The 14,423-nt window shown below is 40.6% G+C and overlaps 1 protein-coding gene across 1 annotated transcript; it reads right to left on the bottom strand.

Moving 5' to 3' along the window:
- Window positions 1-9,319: 9,319 nt before the first annotated feature.
- On the bottom strand, window positions 9,320-13,919 carry etaa1b (ETAA1 activator of ATR kinase b). The gene is made up of 6 exons (XM_077729796.1): window positions 13,600-13,919; window positions 11,649-11,771; window positions 11,527-11,591; window positions 11,344-11,453; window positions 10,469-11,253; window positions 9,320-9,691 (listed from the first exon to the last, which is right to left on the bottom strand). The coding sequence occupies exons 1-6, from the start codon at window positions 13,736-13,738 to the stop codon at window positions 9,579-9,581; spliced, it is 1,335 nt and encodes a 444-aa protein (XP_077585922.1). The 5' UTR covers window positions 13,739-13,919; the 3' UTR covers window positions 9,320-9,578.
- Window positions 13,920-14,423: the final 504 nt, after the last annotated feature.

Below are 14,423 nucleotides of genomic sequence, written 5' to 3'. Positions count from 1 at the left end.
ATGCAGGTGCACGCATAGAAGTCAACACGCGTTCATCACAAGCCAAACGCATCAAGATTATCACGAGGGGGAAAAGAAGACAGGGGAGCTAATTGGCAGTTGAGAACGTTAACACCTGCAAACAGCCCACGTCTTTTACACACATGCGCGTGCATAGGCCCATTGAAAACAAAGGGCGAGCAGTGAAGCAGAAGAAAAGTGAGAGGAGGAGGTGTCAGTGGGCAAAGCTGACAGGCAATGATTGATGTTCGCCCATCACACGAAGCCTGACACTCTTCCCTCCCTCCATCTGCAACAACAAAGTCATCTGTGTGTGTGTGCGTGTTCCAGACTCAAAGCCATTTAATCAATAGAAATGGAGGCTCTGCATGGCGGCGCTACAGCCAGATTGCTGACGAGACACAAGAAGAGGCGCGAGGGAGGGAGCACATTTCACATGCAGATTAAAATCCCGTCGTGATAACCTTTTGGGTGTCGCAGGGGCTTGTGACATAAGGTTAGGCATGTTCTTGTGATATTGATAGGAAACACTGTCACTACTGGGTGACTTTTCAGAAGGGCAGTATAAGACCTTGACAAGTATTTTTTATTCTCGAGAAATGACAAGGAATTTGAAGATGGCCTCTTAAAAGTGTTTTTTCGGGGGCCATTTTATGTGCCTTTTAAAAAAATAAAGAACAAAGCTTTTATTGATATTTTCATCAAAGATTCATTGATACAGGCGGAATGGTGGAAGAGTGGTTAACACATCTGTACATGCACAATTCTAAGATTGAGAGCTACGGCCTTTTCGTGTGCTATTTGCTTGTTGTTCTCGTGCCACTGTCTCCCAGATTGACTGTTCCCATCTTAGCTCCAAACTGCTTTCTTGAAAAAATCTTCATGCCATTGCGGACTCGAACAAAAACAACTTTCTATCAGAGACAAAGAGAAAGTTAAATGAAAACAATAGACTGACTTTTCTCATGGTCTGCAAGGAAAGCTAAATAGTCATCATATTATTGCCGGTGCATATGCTGAAATTTACATTAAAGTGGTGGTATTACTTTTGCACTGAAAGTGTCTTTATCGCACTGCAGACGCTTTAAAAATTGGGCAGTGTTTGGAGTGAGGAGAAAAACTTTGTATTTTCACTGGCCATTTTATACATAATGAGCATCAAACCTATTTTTTTGTTTAAATACTGTGTTATATGATTGGGTTGATGAACTCCTGTCAGAGATTCCTTAATTTAAACGTTTATTCCATATCTTGAGTACTATGATTTTCGGCAGGACTCTGCCACACAGCTGTGTGCATTGACTAAAAGGCAACGCTAATTAAAGAATACTCCAGTGTGAATGAGTGTAAATATGGTTCCAGTAACTCCTGGTCAGCTTCACGCCTGTTTTTGACAAAACTCTATTGCAGTGTTTTCTCCGTTTACCCAGGTTGAAGTGAACAGTCTAAATTTTTCATAGACATGAGTGTGTGTGATTCTTAGAAAACCAACACGACTCATATTCGCAATATTCACGGTCTTAAGACTGTGCAATTGGCCCGTGTCAAAGAAATAGCAGTGGGGCATTCAATTGGTGAAGTCATCAATTTTGTGAAAAACAGGTGTGAATCGGATGGCCCCGGTTTTAGGATTAAGACAGCGCCTGTTTAACTTGTATTTTTTCTTGAAAGCTTGAGATAAATGGCTTGTACAACTGAAACAGGTGGCACAAAAAAGGAAGACAACAATCAAAATTGATTGTGAAATAACCAGAATTATAAAGGCTCAGCCAGCGATCAGTTCCAGGATGATCAAAGACCATCTGGAGTTACCTGTAACTACTGTGACAGTGAGCAGACGTCCGTTTGAAGCTAATCTATTTACAAGAATCCCCTGCAAAATTCCTCTGTATATAAATATATAAAAAGGACGTTCAGGAGAGGCTACAATTTGCCAATGAATACATCAACAGGCCTTAAAGAAAATGGAGGAATATTTTGTAGACTGTTGAGAGTGTGAATGGTTGTCCGTCTGCTTGTGTCTGAGATCGGCTGGCCACCGATATAGGGTATCCCTCGCTCCTGGCCTGGAGTCAGCTGAAATAGATTCCAGCACCCCCCACGACTGTATAAAGTGATTCAAAAAATGAATGAATGAAAAAAAGTCAACGGCAGACTGCTTTTTTTAACACAACATATTTTCACGCCAATAAGGTGCAGTGTCTGAAAAGCCGCTGTCCAAATTGGTGCCATTTCTGTATTTAACACTTACATAAGATGCTCCTTGTTATAGGGCGCAACATACGGTAGTGCATGCATGTTGAAACATAATACACATGCTAAAATATGGCATGAAACCCACACTAAAATACTAGCGTATGTTTTTATACTTTCTTTATTGTAGTAATATAACAGTTCACTCCCATTAATTTGTGCCCAAACATTGACAAATCCGTCAAAGTCCTTATCTCCTGCATCCAGCATTAGTGTGATTTTTCTGTACATGTAAAATACAGCTCATGTAACATTATCACAAATAAATTAGTTTCAAAGGACTTCATACTTGTGCCAAATTGGGCGAATACCACCCAAATGGGCTATTTGCATGGTATTGGAAGGTGAGACATTCATTGGTTGGGCTGTTAACATTAGTGTTAGTGTGGTTTGAAAAAATATATAAATAAATAAGCACATGGGAAATGACCAGTATGTCTCAAGAAAACAGGTCTTCATAATTCAAAAACTGGATGTGAAGAAATGAGAGAAAATTAGATCTTTTTGGATTATGCAACTACAAATACATTCAAAACAACTGCCCAACAGCAGCAATAATTGTGTGTATTCTAAATAATGGACATGGTGCTCCTAACAAATAAAATAATACGTATGGGTGAGCAAATTCCCCTAATGACTTGCTTACTTGAAAAGCTCTTTTAAAGCAACACTTTGTAGAGAAATTCTACAGCCCCGGGAGCAAAATCTTTGATGGAAATGTTTAATTTCTTCTTTTCTTCCCTCGAAAGCAGCAGCTTCTTTAGTTGCTCATTGGAGTCGATACATTTGCCTCGGCTCATCTTATTTGACTTGGGAGCGAGCCCCTGTTATCCTCGAATGGGGGAAGGGGGGCGGAGGGCCTTGCTTTGTCGACACTGTTTATTTATTCATTTGTTCTTCTTGTCTTTTCTGTCTGTGGGCCAACATCACGGGGAAATATGACTAAGCCACTTTCCACCATTTAATTTTGCCTTAGCAATGAGATACCCAGAAAGTTGGAAATTAGAAATAAAAGTCAAATAAAAGAAATAAAAAATGAATGCAAACAATAGTTTCAACAATTGATGTAGAATTTTGTTAATGTCTCATTCAAAGGAGAAGAGGTTAGAACGTGTTCCTTGGGGAATATTTTGGGGGTTACTCCAGGAGGATGGGGTACCAGAATCCCTGAAATGTGGGGTCCGGGTCCTGTATGACTGATTTCAGGGACTGGTGCGTGTAGCTGCTGGGAAATCGGATTTGTTTCCAGTAGGAGTTGGACTTCGCCAGGGCTTCACTATTTCATCAATTCTGTTCATAACTTTTATTTGGACGCATCCCTAATGTTGAGAGGGTCCGTTTTGGTGACCTCATTATTGCAACCTTTCTTTTTGCTAATAATGTCATTCTGTTGGCTTCATCATTGATCTTCAACTCTCACTGGAACGATTTGCAACCAAGCGTGAAGTAGTCAGGTTGAAAATCAACACCTCCTGAATCTGAGATTATGGTCCTCAGTCGGGAAATTGTAGCATGCCCTATCTGGGTCTGGGTTGAGGTCCTTCTTCAAGTTGAGGAGTTTAAGTCTCTGGGGGTCTTGTTCACAAGTGAGGGAAAAATGGAGTGGGAGATTGACAAACGGATCAGTGCTACAGTCATGCAGACCTTGCATCGTTCCGTTGTAGTGAAGTAGGAGCTCTCTATTTAATGGTTGATCTTCGTTCCTAACCTTTTTCTATTGGTCACGAGCTGTGGGTCGTGACTGAAAGAATAAGATTCCAGATACAAGCGGCTAAAATGATTTTCCTCCACCGGCTGTCCTGACTCTCCCTTTGTGATAAGGTGAGAAGCATAGCCATCCAGGAGGAGATGCGAACATCTTTAGAGCTCGATGAAGTGGCTGGGGAGAGGGAAGTCTGGTCTTCCCTGTTGAAGTTGCATGTTTTTGGATTTGGGAGGCAACTGGAGTACCCAGAGGAAACCCATGCAGGCCCGGGGAGAACATGCAAACTCCACACAGGTGGACGTATTCTGAATTTGAACCCAGGACCCTAGCGCTAACCACTCGCGCCACCGGAAGAAAATTCTCGCATTCATTTCAGATGCTAAATTGGTAGATAGATCACCAGTTTCGTTAATTTCAAATAACATTTTAAGAAAATAGGTAGTATTTTTTAACGACTATTAAACACTGGAGAAAACATTTATTCATTTATATTATTAAATTATCAAAATATACCATCAACAAAAATCTGCACAAAAATATTTGGTGAATATGTCAGGAACAGAAACCCGGTGTAAATTTTTTTAAATTCATTTCCGGGAGTAGTAATAACAAAATGGAAGGTAAAAAAAATGAGTTCGAATTAGAAGTACAATATTTGTGAAAAAAAATTAAGCTTAGACTTCTCTTGCTGCCTGCCCTCACCATTCAAACAGATTGGACCTCTATTGCCGTCACTTACGGTGACCAGCCATAGCCAGGAAACATTAATTCTCCGGTCTGCATCTGCTGCTCATTTGTCCTTTTCAAAAAATCTTGAACGTGTCACCGTAGAGCAACCAAATGACCTCGGCCTAAAGCTGTCAACACTCCATTCCATCCCACGCTGACTATTAAAGACCGAGGAACGGCTTTAAGGCCAAAGTCATTCTAGCACAAAGGTGTTGGCAGATATTAACTGCAGGAATGCTCGTTGACGTGGCCTTATCAGCACGCTTAATAAAGCGTGGCCATGCCTGCGCATCAATATGGGATGGCCCTCAAAAAATCCCCGCCGCAGAACACAACGTGAAACTATTCACTCAGGATCGTAAATCCTTCCCAAAGAGATGTTTTGCCGCAACTCCCCTACCATTCCAAAGCTGTGATTTAGTTTGGAATAACAAGATTTTTTGGATCTGACGCGTCTGTCTTATCGGTTTTGTCTGGGTGACGTTGACCTTCAAATGCCTTGTTCGCCAGACATTTGCACCATTAAAAACTTGTAAATTATAATGTTGTGTACGTACGTACAAATAATGTTTTTTTCCTCCTCTTTCCTAACTCTGGAGTAACAGGCTGCTCGAGAAAGTCTGAACAAGCTCCAGCTACTCGAGTACCAACTAATACTTGGAAAAGAGTTAATGGACTGAACAGAACACAAGTATAATAAAAACTGAGAAAATTATGCATAAATTGCAAAAAAATGTAAATATGTGAGATTGGTGAGACAAGCAACTTTAATTTCTACAGATTTGTTTTAGATATGACCAGTGCTATTGATTTTTTTTGCCTTGTCTTGGAACCACAGACTTGAGATAGGAAAACTGTTTGGAGTATTCTGCACACTGAAGCAAAAGTGAAAGACAAACAGTTTAAATATTAATTTAATGTAGTAAATACTGTGTTCGTATAGGTGAAAATACAAGCATGAGCGTTCAAAAGTTTACTTACACTTGTGAAGGACATAATGCCATGCCTCTATTGAGTTTCCAGTTACTTCTACAACTGATTGGAACAGATACTTCTTTGTCACAAAAAATATTCACGAGGTTTGGTACTTTTATGACTTCATTATGGGTGAACAGAAAAAAAGTGATCAAATCTGCTGGGTCAAAAATATAAATACAGCAGTGCTAATATTTGGTAAATGTCCCTTTCATTTCAATTAGGCGCTTTTGGTATCCATCCACAAGCTTCTGGTTGAATCTTTCACCTCTCCTCTAGACAGAATTGGTGCAGTTCAGTTAAATTTGATGGCTTTCTGACATGGACTTGTGTCTTCAGAATTGTCCACAAGTTCTCGATGGGGTTCAAGTCAGGACTTTGGGATGGTCATTCAAAAACCTTAAGTCTAGCCTGATTTAGCCATTCCATTACCACTTTCGATGTGTGTTTGGAGTCATTGTTATGTTGGAACACCCAACTGTGCCCAAGACCCAATCATTGGGCTGATGACTTTCGGTTATCTTGAAGAATTTGAAGGTAATCCTCCTTTTTCATTATCCCATTTACTCTCTGTAAAGCACCAGTTCCATTGGCAGCAAACAGCCCCACAGCATAATACTACCACCACCGTGCTTGATGGTAGGCATGGTGTACTTGGGGTTAAAGGCCTCACCTTTTGTCCTCCAAACATATTGCTGGGCAAACTTTAGTCGAGCCTTATGGTGGCGCTTTTGGAGCAAGGGCTTCCTTCTTGCATGGCAGCCTCTCAGTCCATGGAGATGCAAAACACACTTGACTGTGGACACTGACACCTGTGTTCCAACAGCTTCTAATCCTTGGCAGATATGCTTTTTGGTGTGTTTCAAGTGACTTTCCTGACATGTTCAAGTCAAGGATTTGCTTTTTGTGATCCATGCTGAGCGCCTTTGACTTTCCCATTGTAGCGTTTGTGGGCATTTGCATCCAATTAGCCCTAATTAAAAGGCCTCAGAGAAGTCACCAGCTGTAGTCACTCATAATCACTCACAATTAGTTAAGAGGCCATGCTCTGAAGCTCATTTCACTGACACAACTTTCTAAGTCACCAAAATTGTGTTTCTGTATGTATATTTTTGACCCAGCAGATTTGATCACTTTTTATCTTAACCCATAATAAAGTCATAAAAGAACCAAACTTCATAAATGAAACAATGGATATGGCAATCCTTATTGCCGTCAAGAACGATGGTCAGTCCACATCCCTTGAACGACTTGAAGAATAGATCCTTTGGCAGATGATCCATTTCAAATATTATTTCATTGTTGGTGCTTGCATGTTGCCGGATTTGGTGTAGCTGTTCTCGCCGCGCAACATCCAGTTCGCGTAGAACTATCGGACTTCGGCCTTGAATGGGGCATTCCAGTAGTCGTCGGGGGCCTTTATGATTGTGGTGGAGCTTCCCGGAATCACGGCCACATCAATCTGGAGCTTCAATTGCTTCTTGGTGGCATTGCTAATGTGACAACGGTATGATTCCCATTCAAGAAGGTGCTTGCCAAACATAGAAGAACAGATGATCTGTAAAATCACAATTTCACCGGCATGCCGCTCTATTTTTCAAACTTTCCCCCGTAGTGACGTTCAATTAGAGGGTGTCGTTCTATTTTTAAATTTTTCCCTCAAAGTGCCGTTTTATTAGAGGTGCCGTTCAAATAGGTTTTACGGTGTATATATAAATATATATATATTTATATATGTATATGTATGTGTTTATGTATGTGTGTGTGTGTGTGTATGTATGTGTGTGTGTGTGTGCGTGCGTGCGTGCGTGCGTGCGTGCGTGCGTACGTACGTACGTACGTACGTACGTACGTACGTACGTACGTACGTACGTACGTACGTACGTACGTACGTACGTACGTATGTATGTATGTATGTATGTATGTATGTATGTATGTATGTATGTATGTATGTATGTATGTATGTATGTATGTATGTATGTATGTATGTATGTATGTATGAATATCGGTTAATGTGGACTGGAGATGACTGCGACATTCAAATTAAAAAATAGATATATTAAAATTTTCTTCAGTGCCGAGTCCTAGTAGCAAGAGGGGCTTCCGGTTACAAGTTTCAGCGTGGATTTTCAGATTTTCTCATCTCATTTTCTGAACCGTTGTAGTCCAAGGACATCGTAAACCGAGGACTTATTGTAGTTAAAAAGGACAAAAATGCATCTATTCATCAAAGTGATTAAGATCAGTCAACCCCTCCCAAAATTTCAAAAGGTGGGAGTAGGGGGAATTTTGCAAGGGAGTGTTGTCATACCTGGGAGCCCGTGAATGAAGCCCCCAGGTGAAGCACTGTTGAAACAAATCTGAAGCTGCCTAATGACACGCGCTGTGAAAGCCGTCACGGGTCATTTAACGGCACTGACAGCTTTCTGCCTGTGTGAACGTGTGTCTTTGAGTGTGCAAAACATGAGGATGGACTGACTTGAACTACAAGAAAAGATAAAGGGTATTTCGGCAAATGATTGTTATCAGCCCTCCTAGTCCAAAGGCAGAGGATGTTCATCACCGTCAGGATTGAAAAAAAAGTTCAAGTCAAGCCAATAACGTCACTGATGACCTGCTGCTGAATGACAATTTATGTCCCATCCACACACCTGTTCCCTACATCAGATAATGGAAATGAATCTGAGTAAAGCATAATGGTGTTCATAAAACTGAAAGTCTTTTGATGATGCGGCAAATGTCTCCACGTTGGGATTTACGGAAGATTGAATAGCCTAAAAACACCTGGTAAGAAGACTAAGGAGGCCTGTAGTAGGGCTCACAAAAGTGAACACTGTGATACATCAAATTAAAATGATTCCCCATGTTTCACCAACTTACTATTTGGGTCTATCAAATGATGCCTGAATAAAACAGGTGTCAGGGTGGACTCGGAAACATCTGCACGTGAGTGACATCCACGTTTTGTCAGAACAGTGACATAAAGAAATGGGGGGAAATTACATCAAGGAAGCATAAGATACAAGTGGGAAAAAGTAAATCAACATGTGTTTATGAACAGAATGTTAATCTGATCCTCACTATAGTGAAACTCCAATGAAAAATCTTAATGTGAGAATACAATGTACATGTGTGAAAAGTCGAACAACATTCAAGCAGAGGCAAAAATAAAGATTTTCAGAACATTTGTGGAACTATAAAGAGGTCAGTGCCTGTCGTGGCGGTAAACCACAGAACCAGCTGGTGGACACCGGCAGTAAGAGATGCTGGTGAAGAAGTTCTATTGGGCTTTTTTGGACTGCGGGACTCTGGAGGCAGCTGCTAGGTACTGGTTGGCCAATTGGCATGAAGGGTGGTATCTAAAGCAAAAATCCAGACATGGGAGGAGTTTGGTGAGCACATTTAGCCGACCCAGGACACGTTAGGGAGACTATGTCTCCCGGCTGGCGCTGAAATGCCTTGAAATACTCTTAGAAGAGCTGGATGAGGTGGCTGGGAAGAGGGAAGTGTGGGCTTCCCTGCTGAACCTACGAAACCGACCTGGGATGAGCAGAAGTTTAAACTTTACACGCCCAATTTCCCAAAATAAACAAAAACGGGAAAAAAATAAATCCTTAGTAGTGAAAAAGAGAGTATCATACATAAAAAAGACGTATGTGTCGGCCACATCCATTTATTATGAAAACTCCTTCAAAGTGTAAACAGAACAAATGAAAATGTTGCACTGGCACAAAATGTACATAGTGTCGTTGAAAGGTATAACATTATTTCCTGTACTGTCACAGATATCAAAACATTTGTGAAACCGTTGAACTGAAAATTTGTAAACATAGCTGAGAGAAATCTAACAAATATCTTATAATGGTGACCTCTGTGACTTTGCCATTAGCAGCATGATGGAGTCTTTGCATGTTCTCTATAGTTTATGTGTGTTTTGCATCCTCTGACGCCTCCTGGCTAACGCTTCTTGTTTCTTGCGTTCGATTTCCATCGCAGAGCATTTGGCCGCCATCGGGTTGGTGACTAACGCTGCATCAGCAAAAAAGAAAATAAATACGGGATAAATGTTCAGATTTCTCGTTTTTATATTCGTATATATATTCAATAATAAGCAATAAACCATCAAAGGACAACGTTAGACAATGGGGACAGAGAGGACAAGAACACATCTAACAAACATCAAATTAAAATTTCAAAACAGGGTTCCACTGAACATTTAATCTCATGATTTCTTTGGCATCAAATTTTTCACCCATTTTATTGATCGCCACTGCTTCTTACCTGTTTGGGATTATTTCGATTACTTTGGCACTCCTTGTTGACAGATGTTTTGAGAAAAATCGATCTGAAGACAATAGCCTTTGAGGACTTAATAATATTTCTAAAACGCACAACACACACATCGTCAAAGTGGGCAATCACACGGCTCGTGACCACTTTTTCAGAATGTTTTTTCCACAAAGTCTGAAAGTTCTGAATATTTATCTGTTGTCAGACAGCCAATGAGAACCCCGTAGTGTAGTGAAATTGTCAAGCAAGAAGCAATGCATTCGTGACAATTTCACAATAAAATAATGGACACAGAATTCTTTTTTACGTTTTTGTATCTTGAGGCACTCATTTGCTTCTCAAAAGGTTTCGTAACGTGAATATTTCATACCTAGAGGCATTTGTAAGTAGAGGTACGACTGTACGTCAAATGTATAAATATCGGTGCCAATAATCGGTTGATCTATGCTAACGATTAATCAATTTAGTCTGTAAAATGTCTTCCAGTTGTTTATTGTGAACAATTACCAAACATACCTTTTCTGTTCTTGTCCCTCGTATTGCCCACGCTTCTCTTGATGGCCACCTGCGATGATTCAGCAGCTGGGAGACTCCTAGACATCGCATGGTTCGACTCTTGGTGGGTCTTCACAGTTTTCCCCGGCAATGAATTGGAACGAATAAAACCACGTGGTGACTTCCTGATAGCGGGCGACATTTGACTGATAGGGAGAGGTGTGGTGGTGCTTTCAGTCGTTTGTGAGAGACTCTCCAAATTGTCGCATGCTTGGTAAAAGAGCACATCGTCTGCACAGTCATCCCAGTCGGAAATTTCTATTTTGGGGCACTGTAAATGAGGCTTGGGGTTCAATTTGAAAGTGCTTCTGAGAGTGGGCTTGACTTTTGGACACAATTCCCGCACGCTGCCCCGAGAAGAACGCCGAACCGGACCAGCGCTTGGGTCAGGATTATGTATCATGGCCAGCAAAGAAGGATCGTCGAGCATGCCATCATTCTCCCAGTCGTCGTCAAAGTCGTCATTGATATTCTTGGGACCGGAAGTGAGCTTCCTGACCTGACTTTGATCCTGAGAGGATTTGGTGGAAGTTGGGCTGAGGCCTCCGCTGACTTTCTGAGTGGATGAGTCAAAAAGGGGTCTCAGCTCAGCCTCAGTTTGGTTAAGTGAAGACGACGTTTCTGCTGGGGATTTGTTGATTTCATGGTTATAATTTTCACTTGGCTGCATTGACGCCTCCTTGTCCTGCTCCATGTACTTGTCAAACTGCCGCGCCAATTTTATGAGGTCATCCACACCGTTCTGCCTGGAGAACTCACTATTAACTGACTGTTTGCCATTGAGACCGGGCCCTGGACCGAAAGTCTATCACTGCCTGCGTCGGTTAGGAACTCACCGAATGGATTTCTTTCTCAATCTGGTTTTAGGTCTCTCAGGCGTCAATGATGTGGGACTGTCACCGATCCAATGCCAGAGAGCTGACCGTGACCCTTGTGTTTTTGTCTCCTGTAAAATGCAAAAAAGGTGATTATGCATGAAAACTTAACAAAACCATTTTTTAAACAGAAAAACAGTTCACCTTTGGCGCAATGCGATTGACAATGTCTGCTATTTCTATGTGTTGGACATTTTTCAGCAGTCCCCCTGAAAGAAAGATGATTTACACAAATGTAGACAATGTGGTAGTAAATGATGATTTACCTGGATGTGTGGGTGACGTGGAGTCCCAGACAATGTCTTGGGTCGGGTCCACATCACCTGGAGAATACCCATGATTCAGTTCAAAAGGTCTGCTGTAACCTCGGTGTGGAGGACTCTGCAATTCTTAATAGAAACCAAATGTTGAATACAAATCACAATCATATACAGCACAGTCAGGGTGTCACAAATGATTGTTTGTGATGAGTCGATGAATCGGCTCCTATACTGGAAATGACACTACTTTTATATTAAACTCAGTTTTACATTTTAGATAGAAATGTGCAAATCATCAGTGACGATAGTTAGACTATAACTTTTTGTGACTATGCACAAGTGTATCATCGTATTAAAAAAACACTATTAATGTAAAATTTGTATTTACTGCAAAGATAATTAGCGGCTTTGATGGAAGTCAACAGATATTTACTGATTTGCCCATCTTTATTTGTGAATTTTATTGTGAAAAAATAAATAATAATAGTATGAATATTTGCTAGTTCAGGCATAGCAAACTCTGGTCCTCCAGAGCCGCTATCTACTTTGTTTTTCATATCTCCCTCCACCAACACACCTAATTCAAATAATCGGGATCGGTATCAAGTTTCTACACAGCTTGCTGATGAGTTGATCATTTGATTCAGGTGTGGTGGTGGAGAGAAATATGGAAAACAGACCAGATAGCAGCTCTCGGGGACTGGAGTTGGCCACCCGCGTTCTAGTCACAGGCTCCAAAAAGAGGATTTGTGCAATATTTCTGGTTAAGAATTTTTCCATCTATGGAATACTGTTACACCTTAACATACAAGTGCCCCAACATACGAGAAATTTGATATACGAGGAAAAAAAATCTCGGATCAAATATTTACCTTGAGATACGAGAAAAAAATGAGATAAGAGCATACAAGACAGCCTGGTGGCCGTGTATGCGGAAGACAACTTATGATTTCTCGCCGCATCTCCTTAAAATAAATCTATGATATAAATATATCTATGAGCACCGGGCCGTACAGGTATCAATCCCAACTGTCTCCTGGACAGAAGCGGGAGACACCCTGAATCAGTGACCAGCTGATCGCAGGGCACTAGGAGACGAACAACCATGCACACATGGAATGTGGAAGGAAACCGGAGTACCCGGAGGAAACCCACGCAGCCCCAGGGACAACATGTAAACTCCACACAGGTGGACCGAGCTAGACTTGAGCCCAGGACCCAAGAGCTGTGAGGCCCACGCGCTAACCTCTCACCCCACCGGGTAGAACAGTGGTCTCAAAACTATTACACAAAGGGCTGCAGTAGGTGCTGCTTTTCAATCGATAAAGAGGACCCGATTTTACCAATCTGGTGTCCTACAAGTGCAATCAGTGGATTGCGGTCAGGTGTCTCTTGTTTCCTGCAGAAATCTCATTGGTCAAAGTACTTGTGCTGGATCGGTTGGAACAAAAACCTGCTCCCACTGCGGCCCCCGGTAACCGGTTTGGGGACCCCTACTGTGGATTTTACCCAATTAATTAGCTATTAAGTGCTGTTGATAATGTATAAGCCTTAACTTGTTGATCAATTATGGCAGCCCTACAGTAAAGATCTACTATAATTTTTAACGCATTTTTTTTATTTAGTTATTTAAACAGACATTTCTTTACATTGCTTCTGTGGCAGTTATAATATGTTGGAAAATAACAGGTGTTTGTACCAAATCAAAATCCTAAAAGGAGAACAAACAAAGGAAAAACTAGTATCTTTTTTATTTTATTAGTTAGGGTTATTTGTTAAAATGTGTTAAGGAAATTGAAAGGGTAGATAAAACTGATGCAAGTAAAGCATTACTGTTAAATAATCCTACGTCGTGGACTCTTCTGCCCATGTTAGAGATAGCGTTATTCAAAATGTTTGTGAAACAAAATAGCAAAAAGTTTGTGAAACAAAAGAGCAACAAGTTGTCAGTGTTCACCTTTGCAAGACGTCGTTGACGGAACGTCGAGGTTCTTCTTTTCCTGACATTTTCTGTGATCAATTCTAGACGGAGACCCGTTAGTGTCGAGGACTGATGATGAAGTGGCAACGGGGGACAGCGCACTTGGGTCGGACATGGTGGGTTAAACTGATTAGATCGACCTTAATCCTGATCAACATTTCTGTTATTTGTCAATTTGAAACGATTCTGATGGGCGAGGACAAATGTTTGCAGTGGATTTTTTCCTCCTCAGTCGTTTGATTTCACGCGCGCCGCCATGTTCACTTGTGATGTTGTACGGAAGTTGAGAGGTTCAAAACAAAGCGAATGGAAAAGTAAGCAGTGTAATAGATAAATATGCTTTTTTTAGTTTAGTTTTAGTATTTTTATACATTTGAGTGTCGGGAAACACCTCCACTTCAACGTTTTAAAAGATTAATTGTATTTGGGAAGCCCAAGCATATGGACGTGTTAAGTCCTTCTACAATTATCAATATAGTATTGTATATGTATTATCAACATAGTATTGTATATGTATTATCAATATAGTATTGTATATGTATTATCAATAAAATATTGTATTTGTATTATCAATATAGTATTGTATATGTATTGCCAATTGCTGTGAATTCACACTATAAGGGTGAACATATCAGAATATTACATAATAAAAAGGTGAAAGCAGTCGAAAATATTTAAGATGCCCCTTTATGAAATGAAAAATAAATGTTTGGTACCATTTTTATTTATATATATTTTTATTAATATTTTTAGATAAAGGAATAAAGGAAGAAGTGCAAGAAGGTAATCAGGCAATAGCA

This window comes from Stigmatopora nigra, chromosome 12 (assembly GCF_051989575.1).
Source record: "Stigmatopora nigra isolate UIUO_SnigA chromosome 12, RoL_Snig_1.1, whole genome shotgun sequence".
NCBI classification, from domain to species: domain Eukaryota; kingdom Metazoa; phylum Chordata; class Actinopteri; order Syngnathiformes; family Syngnathidae; genus Stigmatopora; species Stigmatopora nigra.
The sequence above is the reverse complement of the archived record's forward strand: the minus strand, read 5'-3'. Positions and strand labels throughout refer to the sequence as shown.